Source organism: Rhipicephalus sanguineus, chromosome 1 (genome assembly GCF_013339695.2).
Source record: "Rhipicephalus sanguineus isolate Rsan-2018 chromosome 1, BIME_Rsan_1.4, whole genome shotgun sequence".
Classification (NCBI taxonomy): domain Eukaryota; kingdom Metazoa; phylum Arthropoda; class Arachnida; order Ixodida; family Ixodidae; genus Rhipicephalus; species Rhipicephalus sanguineus.
The window spans coordinates 316,879,720-316,905,924 of NC_051176.1; the positions used below are offsets into that span (position 1 = coordinate 316,879,720).

Consider the following 26,205-nt stretch of genomic DNA (forward strand, 5'->3'; position numbering starts at 1 on the left):
GCCAAGATCGATACAATGCTGGCGGGATTCCTGGGCAATAATAGCCTTCGTCTACATGCACCCGGCAATGCGGTTTGCGAGATCCGACATTAGTGCCAGAACACACTGCCTAGCAAGCGGAAGCAGCAAAATCGGGCCCGGCAGCGCATTTTTGGGAGATCACGCCCATTTCCAGCACCCCAGAGGGGTTTACGGCCGCACCTATGTTGCCTTCGTTGAAAAGGTGCACAAAAGAGAGGCACTGGGCGCGTCGAGATGTTCAGCGAACGTCTCATTTTCTTGGCATTCCTGGCGGCCGGTGCCAGCGATGCTGGGGCGGCAAGAGTAAGGGCCGTCTGGTCAGTGACGGGCGCCTAGGGACTGCTAGGAGGGCCTAGGAGCCACCATTTTTTTTTCAATTGCGTGACACGCTGGCATAGCAGCTGGTTTTGATAGAACTTAATGAAGGTTGAATATCCAGTCACCTGTACTGTTCCAATTTAACCTGAGTAGACACGGTCGATAGCGGGTCAATAATTCCTTGTGGCTTACTCAAAAGACGCGTGACACGCAAAAAGAGATTTACAATAAAAACTTGTTGGCCTTTCCCCTTGCGAAACACAATAGGAAAGTCGATAAGCATTTCATTTAAACACAGTATATTCAATACAGCCTGAAATAAATCTCTATAGGCGTAAAAGGATACCCGCACGCATTGCTGTGCTGATGATTACTGAAGGCTGACTCCTTTGAAATATGTGGGCCGCTTTAAACTACCCACACACACCGCAATTCATGCGGTATGGCACCTCGTGCGATTCTATGTTTTTGCGACGCGATATTACACCTGTTAACGTCACTCCAGGCCCGACATGACGCCTGTTTCGTTTTTTTTTGCGAAGCAGTTCCAAGCACTGGCATGGCTCTGTGTTGGAACACATGAGTGCCACGCACAATGCCTGGATTCGATTCTGGCTCGAGCCCTGCTTTTTATTCTATGCATCCATCGGGGTTTCTCGCTCACGCAAAATGCCACCAAAACCCAAATTTAGGCGTCAAGGGCTCCTCAAAGCTGCCGCGTTAATACTCGTGCCGGAACCACTCGTGGAACGGCGATAGAAACCTGAGGTGTGCTAGCGAGAATACCTGCACGCGGCGGCCTGAGAACGGCAAAAGGCCTTCCCGCTTGGGCGGCCGGGCGTTAGCTGCAGTTGGACGAGCAGCCAGCTCATCTCCACTAAATTGACAAAGCAACATTTAACTTTAGAGGTTAATTTTAAGAGTGAATCAGCACCATTATGTGTTTCGTTCACGCTGCGCGCTATTCCATTGTACAAATAACGTACTCACGTGTTGTTTCTAAAATGGCGAGTTTCCGAGATCAATGCTAAACTACAATAGAAAGATGACCGAAAGGTTAGTTGATTTCAGACTGCATTACTGAAGGAATTCAGAGGTTTTAAAGGAAAGAAAACAATTCCAGGACTTGAAAGGGTACAGGCTTCTTTCAAATTTTAAGGAGTTTGAAGGACCAGCAGGCGGCATGTTACTGTGCCTAGAGCACCTACATCAATAACATTGACGTTTTCATGAATTCTTCCATAATAACTATTGTCGTTTTACGCCCAGAAACTACGATTATGAGGGACGCCGTAGACGAGGACGAGGACGAGGAGTGCCCCTTTAAAGCACAATAGTTTGAAATATTTGGCTGTCAATGGAAGTTCTTACTGCTTGTGGCTTTCTCCTGCTGGAAAACCTTAAACGCGTGAATGCCATCAGAGCACTGGTAATAAATGTTGCTAAAACAAATGCTTGGTCAACTTGATTCATACTTGAGAAGGATTAAACCAATAAGACGGAACACACAGAAAGGCGCACAGATGCAGCGCTGTATTTGTGCGCCTTTCTGTGCGTTCAGTATCTTTTGCACTGTTTAACCTTTCTTCACTGGTAATACTTTGCCAAAAGCCATTGTGTCACTCCGAAATAGAAGGATTCACTGAGATTAGGACAGATGGAAGGCTGCTGGTGCATTAGGCATGACCTCAGCCTGTAGGATCTTGCATACGTCAGACTAGAGAATGGTGTAAATGCGCCCGAGTGGGTAGAGGAGACCTTGGCAGATCTTAGAAATACCTACAGCCGTGTTGTAAGTTACCTCGCACACGCCGTATAACGACGACTTCGCCTTTGTGAAGCTACGATTGTTCACGAGAGTGAACTGTCTATCCAGCGTCTCTCACCTGCTACAAGATACTGCATTGGAGTGTGAGCAGAGCTTCGGAGTTTTTAATAGCGAAGCTGTTTAAACTAGCCGTCATGTGTCCAACGCTATCTCGAAATATAAACGGGTATGTGCCACAGAAATAGGGGAAATCCCACCACTGGTCCACCAGCAATGAAGACAACAGTTAGCCGAACAAACGGGTATGTGCCGCAGAAATTCGTGCGGCCTATCAGAAAACTGTCATCATCATAAACGGGTATGTGCCACAGAAAGTGGGTAAATCGCACTGCTGACCAGTGGTCCAAAAGAAGGAGGCAATGGTTAGCGCAACACTAGGGAACAGGAAAGGCAATGGGGGCTACGAGAATACCCCGAAGCTATGGAAGGCTTACGCCAACGACGACAGGCCCGTAGATCTATGAGAGGTGCCAAGGCTTGGTTTCAGCACGAGTTTCTGCCTCTGGAGTTTGGACATCCCTGTCGTGTCTGTGACTGTGCGTGGTTTCAACTCGAACCTCTCTGCGCTGAGAATCAACGTAGAAATAACCTAGCATTACCTAGCTAAAACCAAGCTCATCACCTAGTTAAGGCCTAGAAATAACCGAGAAGCAACCAGATTAGTCTTCAGAATCGTCCAGTTACGCCCTTTGAAGGCTTGCGCGGCGTAGTGCAAGCTTCGCAATTTTTTAATTCATCACCTTGAATAGAGTCTGAGTGCGCTTGTCTGAGTGCGGCGTTACAAAAAACATTTCATTACGAGCAAAGCATCACCATCCAATATCAGGGTGAAAGGCAGCACAAGACTGGAGTGTTTTGTGGCAATACATACCATCATAGAATCCTCATGCTCCTGGATGTCCTGAAAGCAAGCAAACGGGATCCATCAATCACAATGTGGGGTGACCACTGAGCGAGAAATTATAGGCTCTGCCAATGCAGACATTCTGAATGCATGTCTACACAAAACTCACCCATCCAGCATAAGACAAGCTCTCTCTCAGAATACCACCAGAAAGGCAAGCACGTCTGAGATCAGAGTTTCTCCTTGTGCCCGTGAGCACAGTCTAATCTTGTAACTGCTATGAGTACAGCATCTGCCTCGGGCAGCCACTTTCACGTCATCACGTGCACAGGCGCTCGTCGCGCAAGGCATCATTAATGCATGCAATGCACTGTGACCGTCGCCATTATTCAATAGTGACTATTGGGGAAGAAATTCTGAGGAGGTATCCAACATGATGCAACAGATGCAGAAGCAACAGTATTTTTCAAAATTATATTAGGTCCCATGCAGTTATTGAAAACTGCTCAGTTTTCCGCAAAACAAATGTCAAATGTCTGGGGTGGAAGACAGCTTGGCGTTTGTTATACGCACATCGCAATTTCTCAGCAGTTATGGGAAACTTTCGGCCAAAATCTTCGGTTTACCTATGTGTTTAGGACTTTCTACAGGCTGCATTTGTCAACAATTCTTTTCATTCGAATAAAGGACAGGTCGAAAAGGGCCGTCTGCATTTTGCCACATTGTGGTAGGCGCGTTGCAAACCCTCTGACACAAGCTTCCCCTTATTCTATCCACTGAAGCTTGCTGCACTGTTTATATATGTCGACTTTTCCATGGCTAAGCCATGCACGGTTAGGACTGCCGAACAGCAGCGTGCATACAGCAAGTGGCGACGGATCATTGCCGGCGAGTATATAGCGCCCGCCGCCCATTAAAATGGCATGCGGAGAAATTCAGCCTGAATTCATTTGTGTTGTGACAGCGCTAGGGGAAGGCCACACATAGATTCCCAAGGGCAGCATGGGCACAATGGCACCGTGCATACTTAAGTGTCTCGCGCTGAATCATTTCCTGAATAGCATTGACTGATTTATTTGAATTACCCTCAGAGCCAGAGACACTACAGAGGGGAGTGGAACATTCAGAAGAACACATCACATGAGCTTTGTTCTACAGAGACAACGTTAGCTAAAAAGATAAGTAGAAGCCTGAAAAAAAAAAACTAAACAATTAATCCAAATATTTAGCTACATAAGTGGTTAGTTGCACACTACTACACGTGTTGAAAACGTTAAGAAAGTGGGAATGATGAACACTGCAAGTGACTGATCCTGGAAGGTTGTTCCGGTCCTGTGAGGTGTGGGGAATAAATGACAGACTACATGTTTGCGTTAAGCATCGGATTACTCCTACCTTCTACGGACGAGAGGAAATATATGATGGAGGAAGAATAAGGTCATTGTGAATCACGGGGCCTATAAACTGGGAAAAACACAGGCGAGAAAATCGAGAAAACATGCGGCGACACGCGTTAGTCACGTCGAATGACTTCATTAAAGGATTGCATTGCGTCACGAATTGACTGCCCACAAAAATTTGTTGTAGAATCCGCGCGCCTTAAGCGCTTTCTCTCTCCTTTCGTACCAGCGAGCAGGGGGGAGGGAGTAGGGCAAGAAGCTCATGATCTTGAGATCTTTTTGTCTTCGAACATACTTTCAGCGCGGGCACGTGGCGGCCTGCTGCGGTCACTATGCAGCTCACGAAGCTCAAATCAGCCAATGGGCGCGGACTTTGTGTTTAGGGCACGGTTATTTGGGTTTATGGCATCATTTGTCGAGAGAAAAGCGCGCGATTTCTAGCTGGATTTGAGAATTAATTGTAAATTCCAGGCCGCGTGCTGCGCTATAATGTTTGGCTCACACGTTCTCAATAATCTCGGCTAGCCATCAGCAGCTTTTTCTGACCATGCTTAAGAAGTGTTGCAGGGCCCTTTTAATGCGATACGACTGCAGTTTTCGAGAACACAGCCGACAGAATCGTTTTGCTCAAGAGCAGAGTGGAAGGCTCCCAAATGAAGTGCCATATTCAAGTTTTGTAAAGAAGTTTTATAGAAAGTAAAGTACTTCATAGTACTAAAGTTTTGTAAAGGAGGAGTTTTTAGAAACAGGAGATGAAAAGTTGCGCCGGATGTATCCTAACGGACGGTTAGCATTGCTACTTATTTTGCTAACATGGTTAGAGTGCTAGATTTGTGAGCACCTATAGGACGCTACGCATTCAAGAGCGGAGTTGTGGAGCAAGTAGAGAGAAAACGTTGAATTTGGTTGAGTTAGATCAGCCAGCCTTTATTAGATACAGAGTTGATATCAATTTGAAGGATCGTAACATAATTTTGGCCAGTAATTTCTCTGTAAACTAGAGAATAATCGTCATGTAGCTGAATACTAGGGGCCATGCATTCAGGCAAGTCATGAATATACATGAGAAACCGGAGAGGGCCAAGTAGAGAACCTTAAGTTATGCCATAATCACGCTGTAAGAGGTCAGGACGCTAGCGAAACGCGATCGACCAGATAAAGTTGGTTCGGTGACGGCAGCGCATGCCTAGCGGCGGGACGATAGAGGTTCAAGGCAGAAAGACATTGCCGTAGAAACCGGCGCTTAGCGGGAAGTGCGAATTTTGTAGTCAGCGAACGCGCCTATGGCCCGCTAGAATCTCAAGCTGGAACCACATACCGCGTTTTTCGCTCGCGAGCGACGTGCGGCCAATGTCGGTTGTTATAGGAAGGTTACGTGAAACATTTTCTCGCTTGAAGCTGCGTCGTCTCACCGATAGATATCCGCTGCCGTTACCTGACCAACAGAAGTGCGCCGTTGTTGCTTGATCGGGTCGAACGCACCTCGCAAGCAAGCCGAGAAGTGTCCCACCTAAATACGAGGGTTATTTAAAAAGTAAGGGCGGTTTGCAAACATTTCAATATTTACACGTCAGAATAAAGATTTATTTGTGCAGCGCAATCTGCTAATTCTTCGCGAAGGTACTGAAGTTCTCGTTCTGGCTCCGTAGTCGTCTGCTTTTAGGGGAATGCAAACGACAATGTCTGCGAAAATCGTTGCTCCCGCCTGTTGTGAAGGGCGATCGGTAATTCGATTTTTGCATGCAAAAGCATCATCAACTTCTCAAATTTATGGACAGTTGTGTGCCTAGCTTATGGATCTAAAGTGATGAGTGATGGAAAGGTCAGAAAATGATGTCAAGACTTCACAAAGGGCAACGCAAATGTGTACGACGAAGAGCGGAGTGGCAGGCCCAGAATCCACACCAATGAAACTGTGCAACAAGTGGACCGGCAATTGCGATTAGATCGACGGCGGACAGTTTGTAGTTTGTCGGATGAATCTGCTGTTGTCGGCCGCACTACAATTGGTACGACTGTATCTGAAATGCTCGAATACCACTAAGAGTGTGCAAGGTCGGTATCAAAAATGCTTACCGACCAACTCAAACAGCAAAGAATTTCCAGGCGGGGAACTTCAACGCTGAGGCACCAAAGAAACTGGTGCAGCGGTAGGAAAAGTACTTAGAAGTTAACTGTGATTATGCAGAAAAGTGAAGTAGGTTTGCACTGAAGTAATCCCGCCAATAAAAATTTTTTCTTAGGAATATTTATTTTGTGGGGACCAAACGGCCCTTCGTATCTTACACCGGAGCCAGAATGAACGGGTTTTAACGGGGAATTAGAGGAGGGTCATTCCATGCTAAATCATCCAGCGCTTTTCCAACCATCACAGATATGGCTGAAAAAATTTCCACGTTTTTCTTAAGTTCAAAACTCGTTCTGCTCGTTTATTTCTGTTGCCAAAAATTTTCCCGCCTATTTGTGAGTCTAGTTTTGCGCCGACTGAGCTAAAGGGCATCAAACAACAATTTTTTTCAAAGGACGTTTATGGGATGCACTCGATAAAATAGTATTTCCGGCAAGCCAATGAAGTGATGTAACTGTAAAAATAATGACTTGTTTTTGTATATCGATTCTTCGAGAGCTTCTCGCACGAGCAAAATTGAATAAAGTTGCAAAGTTTGATATTTTTTTCCAGGAACAAGGAAAACTCAAAGGGTAGAAATTAATTATATACTGGTGGCTTGTTCGACACACTACAAAAGAAAAATAATTTAGTCGCTAAAGGTATAGCAGATCGTCTGAATAAAAATTGCGAAAGCGCTGTATTCAGCGTCAAAAAACTTGCCTTGGTGGTCGGACTGAAAATATGCACGATACTTCATTTGAAAGCACTATGTATTAGCAGAACATGGGGAAAGTTACAAAAGGGTATCATTTTTTTTAACATGAGAAATATTTTTTTGAAATTTTGTATGGCCACCAGCTTTTCGCCGACGTAACTCACGCGGCATGAAGCATTCGCAACAACAATCTTCAGCCCATGCCCACTCACCTGGGATGCAGACGTCAAACATGGTGCTGTCTATAAAGCAATGGAAAAGCAAATGGGGTTTGCTTTAAAGACAGCACCATGTTTGACGTCTACAGCCCAGGTCAGTGGGCATGAGATGCAGATAACTTGCCTGCTCGGAGAGCTCAGTGGTAGAGCATCGGACGCGTTATTCGAAGGTCGCAGGTTCTGTCCCTGCCGGCGGCAAGTTATCTTTTCATCCACTTTACTTTCTTGACATTTATATTCTAAATACTACAGATAACACCCCCTATACTTTCCTTGGCGTTATTGTCTGCTAGTTCTCATTAATATTGGGTCTAACAAAGAAAAAAGAGCCCTTAAGAGTCATCTCCTTTCCTTCTTTTTAGATGCGAAGTGTCTCCTGCTCGGGGGTATGTAACGCGGCGTGGTCATCCGCACGCAGCGTTGTAGTCCGCACTCACACTACGCATGCGCGACTCTCCTCCTTCCCTCTCTCCAACAGCTGCGCGTTACTCTCTCAACTTCTTCACCAGCACCTGCTTGCGCTTCTCCTACGTTCTCGCTTCTGCTCTCACGGCGCATACGCTACTCTCCTCCTCTAGTCTCCTCTCCTTCAAATGGCAGAGCGCTGCGCGCGTTCAGTCCAGCGCTTGCCTCGGTTGGCTCCTCTGAAATGCGGGCTCGACATGCCGAAATTCTCTCCTGCGCAGCGCCGCGATGAGGGCCAGCGCATGCGCGTCCCATCCCCCTCTCCTCTCCTACGCTGCCTCTCTCTCGCGCGCCTGTCGACGTTCCCCGCACGCCCTGTGAGAATTAACGGTCAGGCTAGAGGGAAGACACGACGCGCGTAGTGTTCCTCTTCGCGTTCCACGACGCGAGGTCGGTAGCATGCCCAGCGAACGCCAACGGAACGCGATCGTGCAAGTGCTCCGGCTTCGCATCGCCTCATGGTCCCCTGTAGGGGGAGATGGTGTAATTTTTTTTCCATGTCTTTCTCTGCTTACTTCCTTATTACTTCCTTATTTCCCTCTGAAATAAGGGAGTAAGCTACCTACGGCGCATGTCCTTTTAATAGCTGTTTTTACGGCGTGTTTTATAGAATTCTTATGTTTCATTTTAGTTTTTAACGTTTTTTTAGATCTTTTTTATCTTCCTGGTGTGGCTATCCTTGGCTTCTCTGGATTTAACGTATTTGCCGGTTGATCTTAGGATCAATTATTCTTTTCACTTCTTTCATATATCAGGGGTGTACTTTGTGGTTTAAGAGTTTTCAACTGCGCTGTTGCCTATGATTGGTTGTCTTTTTCGGCAAGCAGTTGTCACGTGGTTTTTCATCGCTTCATCATCATCGTTTTCATCACGTTATCTTTCTGTTGCTTCGACGCGTGCCTTGAAAAAGGCCTTGCGTTCGAAGTAATAAATCAATTGTGAGTTCAGCGCTGTGTGTGCGTTCCTTCTTAAGTGTTTAGTTTTTTTGCGTTTGTAAATTTACCCTAAATCATGAAGCAACTCGCCCAAGCAGCAGTTTTAGCAAAATCTCTTTCTCTACCTCAGTAGTCGTTCTCTCGCCTTTTTGCCTCCCTCTCTCTTCCTAACTGTTTCCTTCTCTCTCTCTCTTGTTATCCGCTCCTCCTCACCTTCACTTCCCCTTCCCTTCACCTTGCTATACTATACTATAAAGGGATGTTCTGCTAGCGTGCCTGGATAGTCGACTGGTTAGCACGCTCGCCTTCGGATCGTGTGTACGCGGGCTCTAATCCCGCTTCGCTAAGAATTTTTCTCTGTGCTCCTTCTCTCGCCCATAAAGTTTACTGCATCCAACGCCGGAAAAATCGGCGCACGCGTCCTGTGAGCGAAGCAGAAGAACAAGAGGACGACGATGAAGTGGACGAAGAGCGCGCGTGCCGGTTCATCATGACGATAATTTTCCATCTACGATACCCGGCAAACCATAACAGCTCTGCTGTAAATGAAACTGGGGCAGCTACCCACTGGTGGTGCGAAGGCCGAGGAAACAGGGTAGCTGGAGGTGCCTCCTCGTAACCCTCGTATGAGTCCTCCACACCCACAGCTCCATTTCCCACCCCCTTGTATCATACGATAGATGGCTATGCAATGCTTTACCCTCTGCCCTACTTTCCCTCCTCCTCAGCCTCAGTTCCCTTTTGCAACCCTTTGCAATGCTATACCCCATCCTTTCTCTCCTCACCTTCACATCACTCTTCCCACCCCCTTGATGTACATGATTTACCCTCTCCCTCACGCTCACTTGCCGACCCATCGCAATAATATACATGGCTATGCTACGCATCAACCTCTTTCCCACCTCCTCGCATCACTCACCCTCACTTGCCCTGCCTACCAGCAACGCATTCACGTTTCCCATAAATGCTCTCATGGGGCTTGCCCAATTCCTGTGGCGCCAACTGATTTTTCCAGTCCACAGATTACCCGGCTCTGACAGGTCCGCTGTTGAAAAAGCCTCCAACACCTTGCTCAGCCGTTCAAGGCCACGTCATATTTGTCTGTCAGATCAAGTGACACCACCGCTTCGCTGGCCAAAATATGGATGGATGAGGTCATCGTAGTTAGTCGGTCATGGCAGACACATTCGTTCATTATCGAGCAAACATACATGACATTATGAAACAACAGACAGTGAGCGCACGGAGGATGTGAGCGTTTTGTTAGTCTTTTGTGCAGAGGATGCAATCTGAAGGTCTCGGGAAAGATCGGGCACATGCCATTGAACAGAACACGTGAGTGTAGCCTTTTGTTTCACGACAAAGGCAAGCATGATGACGTAGTTACCCTTAGGCACTTTCTACTGGACGCAGGGGGGCCCTCCTAAAAAGAGAACAGAAAGAACAAATCGGTTATCTACACTGAGCTTGGCATAGACCGGAACAGTCAACTGTGGAGACGACCATCGGAAGCCTTGAAACGCGTATCAGATCACTTGCAAGTAAGGCATCGGCCGAGAAGTGCGTTTGGCCGAACACACGTATTTCTTTGTTTTCGCTTGAACGGTGTTGCTGTAATAAACATAGATAAAACGCCGAATGCGCGAACTTATTACCTTATTCAGGATTACGAACAGTTGAGTAAAAAGGAATGGCGAAAAGCCACCTTAACGCACAAATTCTGGACAGCGATTGACATAGTGTAGCGCAAAATTAAATCACGAGACCCGTTTATAAATACACTAGTAGGCCATAAATACTTCAATGAGAGCGAATCAGAAAGACTTGGCAAGTAAAAAACACACAGTCGAACACATGTGCGCAGCCCAACAACGTCGTGGAATGCGATCACAAAACTTTACGCAGGAAGTATGTGTATTCTTTTTTAAAAACGCTACTCAGTGGTATTATTCTGTCATCCTGGTAAAAGATGAGCCCTGAGTAGGCAAACAATCATCTCCATCACTGTTTGCGCGCCGTACTTTGTCCGCAATCTCTTTCCCTGTCATAGGCAGTGCATTCGTATATTTCCCGGAAAAAGCGTCACGGATAACGGATCACATTTTCCATGAATAATTGTTGCTATGTTGTTGTACAAAATGTTTTCAAACTTCAGTATAGGCGCTGCGCAAAGCGCCGACAACGCCGCCTGTCGCCACGGCTCGGAAGCATAGGCGGGCTCGCTCGATCAGTGTTTCCGTGAGCGTCAATGTGAGTGCGGTGGTTGCCGCGATAGTTGCGTCTTCCATCGCAATTTAACGCTTCTGTCAGCCTTCAGCGTTGCCCAGAAACAACTGCTGCGTAGTTGGCTGCTCGGATACGTACGAAAGCTCGCCAGGAACTCACTTCTGCAAGTTTCCAGTGCTGCTGCCCTAGCAAGAGAGACGGCGGCGGTGGATTGCTGCTGTTCGACACAGACGGTAAGGAATCGCGCTTTGTTTACGGCAGTGTCAGAACGATCACCGCGTTTTTACTTCTCCATTTATGTCGCTACGCCTTCAGTTAACGCTAACATGTTTACAGTTGGTCGCCTCGTCTAAATTCGCGAAGCTACAGTGCACATGAGGTGGTTGTTACTCATGAGGCGCGATGCCTCTATTTGAATAATGGAACGATGCGAAGCGCAATGCCAGACCATGCGGAGTAAAGCTATGAAGTAATTGCGCTTGGATGTTTTAAAGAAAGGACTCCGTGTTAAAAAGCAGGGAGCGGTGCCGTCAGGAAAGCGCCGATTGAATCACACATGTGCTGCACGGAATCGGGTGCATGCTCAACCTATCGATCGCATATTTGAGACCCGTGTACTTAGATTTAGGGGCACGTTAAAGAACCCCAGGCGGTCGAAATTTCCGGAGCCCTCCACTACAGCGTCCCTCATAATCATATCCTCGTTTTGGGACGTTAAACGCCAGATATTATTAGCCTATCGATCCCACTGGCATTGCGATCTTCGGTGGAGAATGTTTACCGTGCGCTCGCCTCAGCTATCTGCATATTGGCTGTACAACCTGGCACCTGCGAGCATTGAAGGCTTTGGACAGGACATTAAACCTCCTTTTGAATGCCTCTTAATATGACTTCGTGGTATCAGGAAACGGCCGAACTTTAAGCCCTGATGTATGGCAACAATGATGCCCTGATGTACGGCACCAATCCACTTTACAAAAGTTGCGTAATGCGTGGGGTCGATTCTGAAGTCTTCAAGTTTTCTTTTTCTTTATTCTTGCTAGTGGTGCTAGCTACAATGTTTTTGTTTTCTTGTCAATGTTTTTGTTTTCTGGTGAATATATGGCCGCGCCCGCTCTATGCAGAAAACGAAGAAGATGTGCTCTCTCATACGCGGCTTTTCTGGACACATAATAACCACGGCCCCTGTCGGCGGCGGCGCGACGTTAGAGCGTTTTCAATGAAACAAGCGAGTTTTTCGCGAATAATTAAGCGTATAGTGCTTCTGGGAACAGAAACGCACCAGAACACTGCAGCGATCATGCCGTAGTAAGCTTCAATTTTGTTCCTAGATGAGTTAAGGATCGCACAATGGGAGTCTATCGAAACGATGAAAATTTTGTCCTGTTTTTTGACAGAAAAACGCGCAATGTGATAAAACTAAGACAGTTATGTTAATAGTCATTAAAGCACATGTAGTCCTAATAATAATAATATCTGGGGTTTAACGTCCCAAAACCACCATATTATTATGAGAGACGCCGTAGTGGAGGGCTCCGGAAATTTCGACCACCTGGGGTTCTTTAACGTGCACCTAAATCTATGTACACGGGCCTCAAACATTTTCGCCTCCATCGAAAATGCAGCCGCCGCGGCCGGGATTCGATCCCGCGACCTTCGGGTCAGCAGTCGAGTGCCATAACCACTAGACCACCGTGGCGGGGCCACATGTAGTCCTGACAATCAGCTTTAGATTGAAGGCATTCTTAACTTGCCGCAGTTGTTGTAGCATTGTTCCCTAACGCGTTTTTTGAAACAGGGTCCTTCAAATGCATGTGCTATATTGATAAACCCTTGCGTATCACAAGCGAAACATCGGCAATTGCGGCCGAGTGGTTTAAGCGCCCACGCTCGCTGCGCGGCGTCATCGCGCCGTTATCGGTTCGATTCCTTGCGCGGGGCCTGTTACTTTTTTTCTCAGCCGCTTGCATGACCTCCGAGATGGCGGGCGCGCGGCGTGTTTCTCTCCGGCTGTCCCAATCGCCGCGCTCCCCAGCAAAACCAACGTGTATCGCCTCGCGCGCCCGGCTACCGCAAGAGGGCGCATTCACTGTGCTTTCACTGTGTAAGCACCGATATTAAAGAATTTGGTCATGATGCCGAAATAATCCTTCTAGGGGACATGAACGCTCACATTCATGACCTTGGCGGTTATGCAGACACCAATGGCAAGTTATTGCTAGATCTCTGCGAGCAACATAGTCTTGAGATAGTTAACGTGGGGCCTAAGTGTGAGGGACAGATCACGTGGGAAGTCGGAAACAGGCAATCGAGCATTGATTATTGTCTCATGACAGAAGGAATATATGACAAACTTGGAGAGATGAGAATAGACGAGGAAGGCATTAACAGCTTGGGTAGTGATCATAAACGCATAATATTACAAATGGGACATAAAACTGAAAATAAGAACATAGAATCAAAGTTTGGCAGCTTGCATCTAAATGACAAACAAATAACAAATATAGCCGCAATAGTCGAGGAAAAAGTAGACGAACTACCAGGCAAAGACTGGAAGTATAGCGAGCTGCTACATGTAATCATGAAAGAAATGGAAAAAGAGAAGAAAACTATTTGTTGGAAAGGAAAGAGAAAGCCAAAAAGTTGGTGGAACAAAGAAATCCGGGAGGCGATCGAGAAGCGACGTGAGGCATCACGGGAGCACAGACAGGCAAAAAAGGATGTGGGATGCGGAGTCGGTGAAAGGACGCATCCCAACATAAAACATAACGACTGTTTATTAACGTAGTAGTAGCAGCGGGGCGAGCATAGCGACGCTGCGCTTAGTCGGGTGGCGAAGGAATGATGATCTCCGAGCTTAGCAGCTCGGGTTTATAACAGCCGTCGGTGACGTCAGCCTCCGGTGACGCTGCGGTGGCGCTGTCCCTTATCGGAGGCGTGGTGCAGCATGCGGCCAGGTCACGCCGAGCTGGCTAATGACGAGGCGGTGTCTGCGCCGGTTTGTGCGCAGTGTGTCGCCACATCACCCCCCCGCGGAGTGCAGAGCCCTCAGGGTCTGTAGAAATCTGGGAGGCGTACCAGACGTCGAGAGCGTGTTGTGAAAGGAGCGGGCTGTGACGTCGGCGTCTGTGGATAGATGCCTGTGGATGGAGTGGCACTGCCCGGTTCGTTCGCAGCGATGTATGCGGGCTTGAGCCGGTCAATTGAGACGCGGACGTCGTTCCCGTTCAGGCGCAGAGTGAAGTTTTTGTCGTCGCGATGGACGACCAGGTAGGGTCCGCTGTAGGGTGGCTGGAAAGGCCTGCGGACGGTGTCATCGCGGAGGAAAGCGTGCGTGCACGATGCTAGCTCCTTGAACACGAACGGTGTAGGCTTGCTGTGGTGGGCTGCAGGTGACGGGCGTAAGGCGGCGATGGTGCGACGGAGCCGGGCGACGAAGTCGGTGGGATCTGACGTCGTAGTACTGGATGGCGGTGCAGCGAGAAATTCACCTGGGAGGCGGAGAGGTTCCCCGTAGACGAGCTCTGCTGGTGTAGCGTGGATGTCCGGCTTGAAGGTGGCGCGAAGACCAAGGATGACGGCTGGGATGGCCTCGAGCCAGGTTGAGTCCGGTTGGCACATAATGGCTGCCTTGAACTGTCGGTGGAAACGCTCGATCATAACGTTGGCGCAGGGGTGGTAACTGGTGGTCCTTAAGCGTTCAAAACCGATGGTCAGCCCGAGCAACCTGAAAAGATGCGACTCGAACTGCCGTCCTTGGTCGGTGGTTACGCGGCGGGGGCGCCGAAACGAGCAATCCAGCCGGTGAAGAATGCTGAGGCGACGTCTTCCGCGGTGATTCCCTCGAGGGGCCATGCCTCGGGCCATCGAGTGTACCGGTCGATGGCGGTGAGGCAGTAGCGGTAGGGTCCAGCCAGGGGGAAGGGTCCTATGATGTCGAGGTGGACGTGCTCAAACCGACCAGAGGGCTGAGGGAATGTTCCGAGCGGTGACGTGACGTGCCTGGTGACATTAGCGCGTTGGCATTGAATGCAGGAGCGCGCCCAGGTACGACAATCCCGCTGCATGGAGGGCCAGACACAGCGGTCAGCCACGAGGCGTGTAGAGGCGCGTATGCCGGGATGGCTGAGGTTGTGGAGCTGGTTGAAAAGACCACGGCGATGTGCCAGGGGCACATAGGGCCTGCTTCGTCCTGTCGACATGTCGCAACAGATTGTGGTTGTCGACCCTGGAATGGGGACTTGTTGCAGCTGTAGTGAGGACGTGCCCTTGAGAAGTTCCTGCAGTTCGGGGTCTGTAGTCTGGGCCTCGGCGAGGACGTCCGCGGTTATCTGCACAGAGCTGATGGCTGATACACGTGAAAGCGCGTCGGCGACCACGTTGTTTTTCCCGCTGACATGTTGGATGTCGGTGGTGAACTGTGCGATGAACGAGAGTTGGTTCTGCTGTACAGGCGGGAGTTTGTCGCGACGTTGGGAGAAGGCGTAGGTAAGAGGCTTGTGGTCGGTATAGATGGTGCAATTCTGTGCTTCGAGAATATGGCGAAAGTGTTGCACTGCTTCGTATATCGCCAGAAGTTCTCTGTAGTAGGCTGGCAAAGTTGTCGGGGCGGTTGTCGTGGTTTCGTCAGCGGAACTGGCGATTGAAGGGGCCGTTTTCCGAGCTGCGAGTTTCTTGGAGAAGAACGCCAAGGGATGCCAGGTGTTGTCCACGCGTTGCATGAGGGCGGCGCCGATGGCGAAACCAGATGCGTCCGTGAAGAGTCCCAAGGGAGCGTCTGGCACGGGATGGGTGAGAAGCGTGGCGGTGCAGAGGGCGGCTTTGCATTCCTCTGCACCGCATTCCTTTGCGAAGGTCTTTAGCGGTGGTGGGTTGAGGGTAACTTTGCAGGTCAGAGATGCGTTCGGGTAAGGGCCGAGTTCCCTCAGATGAAACTTCGTGGCCGAGGAAGTGGACGACGGAAGCGCCTAGCGTACTCTTTTGAGCATTCACGAGTAGACCGTGGTCATCGAGGCGCTGGAACAGCAGACGAAGATGCGTGTAGTGCTCTTCGGCGTCGCGGGAAAATACCAGTATGTCGTCAAGGTAAACGAAGCAGAAGTCGAGGCCGCGGACGACTTCGTCAATGAAGCGCTGAAAGGTTTGTCCAGCGTTCCTCAGGCCGAAGCTCATGAAGGGAAACTCGAACAAGCCAAAGGGAGTGATGATTGCTGTTTTCGGGGCGTCATCCGGATTGACGGGTATCTGTGTGTAGGCCTTCACCAAGTCTAGCACGGAGAACACGTGGCAGCCATGAATGCGATGGGCGAAGTCCTGTATGTGGTGGACGGGGTACCTGTCCGGGATGGTGCGTGCGTTGAGGGCACGGTAGTCCCCACAGGGCCGCCAGCCTTCAGTCTTCTTTGGAACAAGGTGAAGTGGCGAGGCCCATGGACCGTCAGAGCGGCGGGCGATTCCTTCGCAGAGCATGGCCTCGAACTCTGCTTTGGCTACGCGCATGCGGTCCGGGGCGAGGCGACGGGCGCGGCAGAAAACCGGGGGGCCTGAAGTGGTCCGGATGTAGTGCACGGTGGTGTGCTGCACTTTGCGTGGCAGTCCGCTGGGGCGCGTCAATCCGGGAAATTCGGCGAGGATGGCGTGGTACGGCGAATGGTTGTCAACACTGAGTACCCTGATGCTTGGCTGTTGGGCGGTCGTTCGCTGGCCTGGTGTGGAATGTCCCGTCGTCGCGTCGATGAGGAAGTCGTTGCGGCAGTCCGGAAGGAGGTTGTAGTGGGCCAGAAAGTCTGAGACGATGATTGGCTCGGCGACGTCGGCGATGACAAAGTTCCAGTGAAGGTCACGGCGTAAGTTTCTGAGCTGGATGTGCAGGCGGAGCGAGCCGTAGGTCTTGATTGTAGAGCGGTTTGCCGCGCTGAGCTCGAAAGACGTAGGCGGACGAGGACCTTGAAGATGGGATCGTGGGTAGCAGCAGATGTCGGAACCGCTGTCGACAAGGAACCGCTGCTTCGTGATTTGGTCAGTGACGAAGATGCGACGGCCTCTGGGTTGGCAGCTTGCGGCCGTCTCTACGAGCTGCCGTTGGCGTTTTCCGCATGCCCAGCGGAACAGGGTGGTCGACATTGCCGGGCTCTGTCCCCGAAGCGTCGGTGGTAGTAACACGGGCGGCCGTTGTTGTCGGGTTGCCGCGACGAAGTGGTGTTACGGTCGCGGCTTTGCGAGTGCCGGCGCTGGTGCATCGGAAGACCTTCACCCAGGCGTTGTTCAATGAAGGTGAGCTGCCGGTCGATGTCGTTTATACGGCGTGCAAGCTCGGTGGTGTTCAGCGGTGCGGCGACAGCCTGGATGGTGGGCGACAACTGCGGCAAGGAGACCTCGATGACGCAATCAGCGACCTCGGCAAGTTGGTCGAGAGGTAGCGTCAGCTGAGCCCGCAGAATTGCCTGAACGTGCAGTGGAAGTCGTTGGAGCCAGAGTGATCGCAGGAAAGATTCCTGGACTTCCATGTTACCCGCGAGAGCACGCATGTGGCGGAGTAACTGCGAAGGTTTGCGCTCGGCAAGTTCTGCGGACTGAAGTTGTCGCAATTTCTGGTCTTCCGAGAGTGACAGCCGGCGGATGAGTTCGGTCTTGAGGTATTCGTACAGGTTGGCCGTTGGTGGGTTGGCGAGGATATCCCGGACCTCGTTGGCGTAGCGGGCGTCCAGGTGGGCGACGACGTAGTCGTAGCGGGTCCGGTCTTGTGTGATGCGCGCCAGGGAGAACTGGGCCTCGACTTGGGCGAACCATACCTCGGGCGAGTCCGCCCAAAATGGCGGAAGCTTGACAGAGACACGCCAGACGTTCAGGTCGGTAGCGGCTGCAGTGGTAGCAGCATCTGCGTTGACAGCGACCGTTGGAACGGAGCTTTGGGGGGCGAAGTCCACAAGAGGCTGCGCGGAATCGCCGGGCGAGTGCGGTCCGTTTTGCATGCGCTGCTGCTGTTCCTGAAGTTGCTGTTGAATTTGGTCCACCTGCTGCAGAAGAGCGGCAAGGGCTTCCGTGTCGGCCATAGCGGTGCGGTTTGTTCGGTTTCCGGGTCATCAGATGCGGGAAGCGGAGTCGGTGAAAGGACGCCTCCCAACATAAAACATAACGACTGTTTATTAACGTAGTAGTAGCAGCGGGGCGAGCATAGCGACACTGCGCTTAGTCGGGTGGCGAAGGAATGATGATCTCCGAGCTTAGCAGCTCGGGTTTATAACAGCCGTCGGTGACGTCAGCCTCCGGTGACGCTGCGGTGGCGCTGTCCCTTATCGGAGGCGTGGTGCAGCATGCGGCCAGGTCACGCCGAGCTGGCTAATGACGAGGCGGTGTCTGCGCCGGTTTGTGCGCAGTGTGTCGCCACAAGGAGAAGCGGCCACAGGACGAAGTCAACCAAATATGGGAAATATATTTAGAGCAAAAATCAATTGTACAGAAAGTAGTCGAGGCAAAAAATAAAGGTGAAAGTGAACGCTGGATGACAGAGATTCGCGAAAAGAAGAAGGCCGCGCCTAGGACATTTTGGAGCCACCTAAAAGCGCTGGGTAGGAAGTCTGTCACAATGCAACAACGTTTGGTAGATGAAGGACGAAATCAATTGGAAGGGTATGAAGCGCTAGGTTACATCCGAAAGATAACAGCCGAGTCATTTAAAAAGGTCGCCCAGGGGATTACCCTGGTGAGTAAAAGTACGCAAAGGAGTGCAACCGACGAAGATGTAGTACTAGAGAATTTCAATTGGAAGAAGGCCGAAGGAAAAATTCCTAAGTGCACTACTCCGGGCTTAGATGGGGTTCCCGTCAGCCTCATTAACGAACTCAGACATAAAACTAAAGAAGCACTGCTGAAAGCCGTAGAAAAGTGCTTACAGGAGAAAAGGCAGGGGAGAAAAGGATAACATTCGCTCGTATAGACCGCTAACCATTACATCGGTGCTATACAGGTTGGCGAAGCAGGCAGCAAAATTAAAAATAGAAGCGTGGGCAGAACAAAATGATATTTTGGGAGAACTTCAGAATGGATTTCGAATCGACAGGCGGTTAGACGATAATCTGTTTGTTCTTACCCAGTGTATAGAAATATCGAAAATAGAAAACAGGCCCTTATACGTAGCTAATCTAGATATCACCGGGGCGTATGACAACGTTAATCAGGAAATTTTGTGGGATATATTGAAAGAAGTGGACATAGGGGACGACTGTATACAGCTTTTGAGGGAAATATACCGAGAAAATACAGTTTGTATAGAATGGGATAAGTAGCAAGGACAGCGTTGAAATTAGCAAGGGGCTGAAACAGGGATGTCTTTGTCCCCGCTGTTATTCATGCTGTACATGATGAGGATGGAAAAAGCGCTAGAAGGTAGCAACATTGGATTTAATTTGTCACACAAACAGGTCGGCACGATGGTTGAGCAGAAGCTTCCAGGTCTATTTTATGCTGATGATATTGTCCTATTTGCGGACAGTCAAGATGATATACAGCGACTGGCAGATATATGCTGAAGGGAATGTGAGGATCTAGGACCAGGATTTAGTGCAACAAAATGTGGACTGATGGTATTCAATGATCACGAAGACCATGCGGTTATAATACAGGGCCAAAAAATACCGAGGGTAAGCGAGTACAAGTACCTCGGAGTGTGGGTAAATGAGGGGGACAGATATATGGAGGTACAAGAGAGAGAGAGAGAAATGTTTTAATGAAAAGCTTGCCTGGCTATTCGCCTGACATGCTACTCCAGGTGCTCCAGGGTGATGATTATGATATATACACTGTTAACCACACACACATACATAGACTACACTGTTTACAATGTTTCGGTCAGGCTTGTGGCCCGCAAGAAAGTCAGCAGCGCTTTCGTTGCACGTAACGCACAGGTGCTGTTTTGCCATGGGCCCAGAATGTGCCGCAGTTCTAAACACGAGTCCTGTTGAAGGTGCAAAGCCGCCTTCAGAGATCTTCTTTCTGTTGCGTATCGCCTCAGCCCTCCTTTGGACAAATGACGCTGTAAAGGGTGATATGGCATGGACAGGCTTTGAAGTGAGGGGAGCTCATAGCAAAATGAGATTCGAAGAGAGGTACAAGAAAAATCATTGGTAGCAAAGGGAAAGAGGAATGCTGCAATTATGAAGCACAGAGCTTTATGGGGATACAATAGGTACGAGGTGCTTCGAGGGCTGTGGAAGGGTGTGATGGTCCCTGGGCTTACATTTGGGAACTCAGTGGTGTGCATGAAGTCGGAGGTACAATCAGGAATGGATGTAAATCAAAGGACGGTGGGCCGCCTCGTGTTTGGCGCTCACGGGAAGACGACATATGAGGCTGTAAAGGGTGATATGGGATGGACAGGCTTTGAAGTGTGGGGAGCTCATAGCAAAATGAGATTCGAAGAGAGGCTGAGGAAAATGAAGAAGAGTAGATGGGCAGAGAAGGTTTTCCGGTATTTGTATAGAAAAAGCGTTGACACGCAGTGTAGAAAAAGAACCAGGAGGCTCAGCAGTAAATATACGGCTAGCAGTGCGGGCGATATGGCAACAAGGAGCATTAAGCGAAAGGTCAGAGAGGCGGAGAGGACTTATTGGATGGCAGCGATGGAAAAGAAGCCGGCTCTTAGTAACTACCGAAAGGGAAAAAACGAAATAAGGAGGGAAAGGTTTTATGACAATTCAAGGGGAAGCGCGGTGCTGTTTGAAGCAAGGTCGGGCTGCCTTAGAACGCGTAGCTATAAAGCGAGATTCAGTAACGAAGAAGCCCAATGTACATGCTGCGGGGGAACTAAGGAAACGATGGAACATGTACTGATTGAATGTGGCGATATTCACCCAGGTATACGTGTGGGCACGAGTCTACATGAAGCCTTGGGTTTTAGGGACAACAATGGAAAGCTGAACATGGCCGCGATAGAAATAAGTAAGAGACGGTTAGAGTATTGGTGGCAGAAAAGTAGAGATAAAGAACAAAAATAAATAATGGGGGAATAATAAGGTCATTCTGCCTTAAGAGGCAGAGAGATAGACCGTGAATTTGTATTTTTTATTTAATCAATGTAGATAAGGTATTAGGCCAACATGAAACAAGGAAGCTTCTTTTTTTTCGAGCCTGGTGGCAGACATGTCACCGCCCCGTTACAAAGGGGACGCTCATAGCATCCATCCATCCATCCGTGCTTGCGGCGGCATTTGCATGCTTTGCGTATGGCTGCTAGACGTTAGTTTCACTTGTTTCTAATAATCGCTTATACCCCGCGCAGGTGCTGTTAAAGGCGCTACGTGTTTGTTTCGCTAAGAATCATGTGTTAGGTTTAGATTCAGATTCAGATTCTTTATTTTTCTTGAATTACACCACGATCCTAAGCGGTGATCCATAGCCAAGTTCATAGCGGTGTTAAACAAGAGGAAAAAAAAGGAAAACCAAGAATGCTTTTAAATCAGACCGAACTGGCGTGCCTCCAGGTTTTCATATTTCAATGTTTCTTAATATTGGTTTGCTTTGGCATGTTTAATATCTAACAGTGTGCAAAAAACTGGGCTAGTTGGTTGATTTTCATGCTAAAAGCAGCGCAAAAAAAACGGCAACACGAGAAGAACGACACAGGACAAGCGCTGAACTGTTCAGCGCTGCTCCTGTGTCGTTCCTATTATCGTGTTCCTTTTGCACTGCTTTTACCATAATTATAGGCTGCTTCAGTTGAACTAAACCACTTGCTCGGCTGCATAGCTCAGCTGACTTTAAAGTGTTTTTTCCTCTTGGTGAAATAAAAACTGTTTACAATCATATAGCGAGAATATTGGCTGCAGTGCAGTGCGGTTTTTTTTTCTCTAGTCCGCACGCACCTCCCCCTTCATTTCCTCTGCATTGTAGGGGGTTCTCTTGAGCGCGAAATGTTCAAAGCATTTACATTTTCCGGCTTCTTTCCTTGAGAAAATTGAAGTGGGGATCGGAATGCTGCAGCTGGGGGCTCTTTGATACTGAACATTTTATTTTATTATTTTAGCGATAGTCCTATCTATACAAGGACCAATGATTTCTGTTACCTTACGGCTTTAGATGCATACTAAATACACGCAAGGGAAATTGTAAAACATGTTTATTCATCACACATTAGTCATCCCATACTTATGTCAGACATTTGTTATCACATACTTCCCCATCACGTCAGGAGGTCAAATTACTTGACCCTCCTCAACTTCAAGTGGTTTTGGCGCTCCCTTTGGACACTCCTGTCTGCTTTTATTTGTTCTTTTTTTCTGGTAAAGTACTTCGGTGCGTCCGGGAACACCGTGGGCACAGCGTCTTCTGACAAACGCGGGGTATCTCAACAACATCACCGTTTATAATGTGTTGGTATATCCTTTCGATGAAACTTACGTTGAAGTGCCGCTCGCAAACAACGCTGTCCCTCGTCAGCTCTTTGTCAGTCCGCTTAATATTTCGAGCTCATTGCTCTCGCCTCGAGAGATCCTTCGGGGCTTTAAAGACCGAAAGCTTCTCCGAGCACGATCTATACCCGCCTTTACAGCCAGAGACGAAGCATGTACATACTTGCTCGATTTGACGGCATGGTTCGCAGAACACGTGGTTAAACTAACGACGACAGCGAAGGCGAGGCATCCGAACAAGGTGACGGCACAGCACAGAGAACGAACGAGCCTAAGCAAGCGCGGCGAGCACCTACTACTACACCAGCGCCCTTTGCGGCGGCCAGAACTTTCATTGCGTTCCGCGCATCCCTCTCCCACGGCGGGGATGCAGCGCCCGTCACACTTCCCCCTCTAGCCACCATAGCACAATGGCGGCGTTGCTGTGGTTACGTGGCGCGCCGTGTTGTGCAGTGTAGCTGACTTAGCGGCGGCGGCTTGAGCGCTTCCGTGTATCTCGTACCGAACCGTGGCGGATATCCATTGTTTGTGCCGCGTTGTTCGCTACGCAGTGCTGAACCGGTGGTTATTGTGCCGAGCAATGTTTACAAATCCTGTTGGTAGCCACGGGGTCTCAACAGAGCGTGGAACGAACGCGTATCCCGGTACCGTGCAGTGGATAAAGGAGATGAAGTACGTATTTGAATTGCTTGGCGAAATCGGGCTTAGCCACCATGACAGAACGGCGCCACTGATAGAACGGAACCACGACAAACGCCTTGCATGTCAGTGACGGTTGTACATTGTTCTTGCTTGTGACAGCGGATGAAACATTCGTGCCCCGCAAGACGAAATGAGGACATCACGTATGTAGATTCGTGTTCTATACGTTTACAGTAAGAACTTGCTTGTGCGCATTAAAACACCTTTTCTGTTTTGCTTGCGATGCTCGCTTCTAGCAGTGTACTCTCGGCATTAGAGCAATCGCGTTCAAGTGTCATTCGCACACCTGCACCGTGCACTTGAAGGTCACTGGTCGCATAATGCTGACGCCGGTGAGCTTTTACGTGGAGCACAGGCACGCTGTGACCGGGCGCCGCGTGAGAGACGGAATGCAACGAGAGAAGGCGGCGCGCACGGCCGATCGTGTTTTCTGTACAGTGCGTGAATAGATGTAAATACATTGACACCACACGCCGTAGTCAGCGTATCTAGTTCGCGGCGTTCTCTTGTGCTTGCCCCCTTATCGGTGTGCTGTTTCTCGCCACATTTCTCCGGTGCGTGGCCTCATTGTTCAGGAAGATAAAGCGATTCCTCAAGCCATGAAGAAAATACGTGTTTGTGCTGGTAAACATCCGTTGGTTTAGCCATGGGTGCCAGAATGTACGCACGTACATCAAGTACGAGCTCTGTCGGTCATCGCCGAGCATTCTTAAGTGCCGTGAGATTGCGCAGATTTTATTCGTACACTATCGCCGCGTCAAGCTCGCACTGTGGCTGATAGCCCGAACAGAGGAAAACAAAGCATCAGCATAAAACTACAGCATTTGAAATAATGGCTGCGGCTTAGCTCGGCTAGGTCCGGTTATGCAAGCGAAAGCTTGTTTACTTCGTTATGCTTGTTTATCCTCGCAGCCGAAGCACAGTTTGCCGACCGAACGATATGGCTAGTCGAACGTTCCGTACTGCGTGCTCTCACTACAGTCGTTTCGTCAGTCACGGAAGCCGTCGACGCGAGAAACGCCAGGAAACTAAACTGCCTAAACCACCAACAGAGGCTCTCGCGCTCCTCTGCTAGCAGATGCGCGCGCTCCTTGCGGTTATTTCCTCAGACGCTGAGGAAGGGCATTCAAGGGTAGACAGACGAGCCGACGAACGCGGTAGGCTCGTGCGCAACTGCGACGCACGAAATGATTTCGCCAGCGGCATCGCGCTGGCCCAGCGTGTTGAATTACGTTCAATTGGTTTCATAATAATGATATCTGGGGTTTAACGTCATAAAACCACCATATGATTATGAGAGACGCCGTAGTGGAGGGCTGCGGAAATTTCGACCACCTGGGGTTCTTTAACGTGCACCTAAATCTAAGTACACGGGCCTCAAACATTTTCGCCTCCATCGGAAATGCAGCCGCCGCGGCCGGGATTCGATCCCGCGACCTTCGGGTCAGCAGTCGAGCGCCATAACCACTAGACCACCGTGGCGGGGCGTTCAATTGGTTTCGGATCGCCACCACACGCGCGCCACGCAGCCCACGTGCTTTTCGAGCCGGAAAGAGCGACGTGCCTTCCACTGCGCTGTTCGCACGTAAACAAGAGAGGAGAATCTGCCCGGTCAATATGGCCGACTTCCGGCTTCACCGAGGCTTCATCGAGCGTGACGTCACGGCCCCTCAATCAATCAATCAATCAATCAATCAATCAATCAAAGAACTTTATTTTCACCAAAAACAAGAACATTTACGGTGAAAAAAGGTGGCCGGGAAAAAAGCTGTCCAATGACAGCTTGACAAAGCCCCAGCCACCCATCGGCGGTGAAACGACAGGGTACAGCACTTGATGAAAGTGAAAAATCCGGCAGATCCCACGTACCGTGGGAGTCGATGTTATGCGAAGCATGCGGCGGGTAAGTGACTGTGGCGCAACTTTTTTTTTACTGAGCGACACGTTACGAAATGACGCTAAAGATTTGTATAAATTTTAAACGCACACATATATATGTTGAAGAGCCGCATATGTGTTATATAACCAGTTTACGGTTGGGTAACGCTGCCAATGGCAACGTGCGTATCGCCAACACCAGAAGCGGTAAGCTGATATGTAGTGCTCATACGTGTCCCGAGAACGCACGCACGTTCACGAACCCGTGTGCATGTGTGCAAGAAGTTCTTCACAGCTCTTCAACAAGGGCATCATCACCGTGATCAGTGAGCACCAGCAGCTGGTCATGACTTGTTATAGGATCCGGTCGTGATCGTGGTGACGAGGGGTCCATGTGTAGTGCAGTATGTGGTATAGTAGATCTGGTGGAATTCGTGGATGCTTCGGTCATTTCGTCGACAAATTGTCTGTCGACCGAGCCGGCGACATGTCGGAACCTGAACCCACCCTTCGCGTTGGTGAGCTATACGCCGTCGAGGCTGGTAGGCCAGGATAGTGCTACGTAGACCAACATCAGTGGATGGTGTTTGTCGTATTCGTAGACTACCTGGGCGTATGTGGCCTACGTAGCCTAGTCTACAAAGCGGCTGTCAATCAATCTGGCATCATCCTCGGTCAGCATGAGGCCATCGCCCACCCTCGTAAGAAATCAAGAGGACACTGCGTCGTTCTGGTGGACGAAGTGCACTTTACGTTGTGGTGACGTCGATATCATATGCAACTTTCGTTAATGTATTCCTCCAGGGTCGAGCAATGCTTCAATATAGCTTGCTGAATCATCGGAATACTAACGTAATGTTTATTAGACTGCCATAAAAGCGGAGCCAAGACTGGAACTAGAGACGTTATTCTGATATGACGCCTGTATCGTAGGAGTACACATCGTAGGTGCATCATGTAGTGTTTATTTCTTTCTTGTAAAATTAGATAACCAGCACCACAACTACAATTGACGTGGCACCGATATTAGGCCTGCGTAGGCTGTTTTTCCAAACCTGTTTATAGACCTGGCGTGGCTCAGTGGTAGAATACCTGATTGCCACGAAGAATGCTTGGGTTCGATTCCTGCTGCGATCCTAA

General features: G+C 49.4%; 2 protein-coding genes across 7 annotated transcripts in view; both read right to left on the reverse strand.

Annotated features, from left to right (window-relative positions):
• The window catches only part of LOC119379463 (uncharacterized protein ZK1073.1), a gene marked incomplete at its 3' end in the record, with an annotated part of 493,970 nt that overhangs the window by 389,873 nt on the left and 77,892 nt on the right, over positions 1-26,205 (reverse strand). For 2 of the 6 annotated variants that reach the window (XM_049411986.1, XM_037648766.2), the window contains 2 exon segments: positions 3,039-3,068; positions 10,242-10,277. In XM_049411986.1, coding sequence (XP_049267943.1) covers positions 3,039-3,068; positions 10,242-10,277 — 66 coding nt within the window. 6 annotated transcript variants of the gene reach the window in all.
• Positions 16,151-26,205, reverse strand: part of LOC125756928 (uncharacterized) — a 120,258-nt gene continuing 110,203 nt past the window's right edge. The window contains exon 2 of the mRNA XM_049411990.1: positions 16,151-16,415. The gene's annotated coding sequence lies outside the window, so the exon portion shown is untranslated. The remainder of the gene's footprint in view (positions 16,416-26,205) is intronic.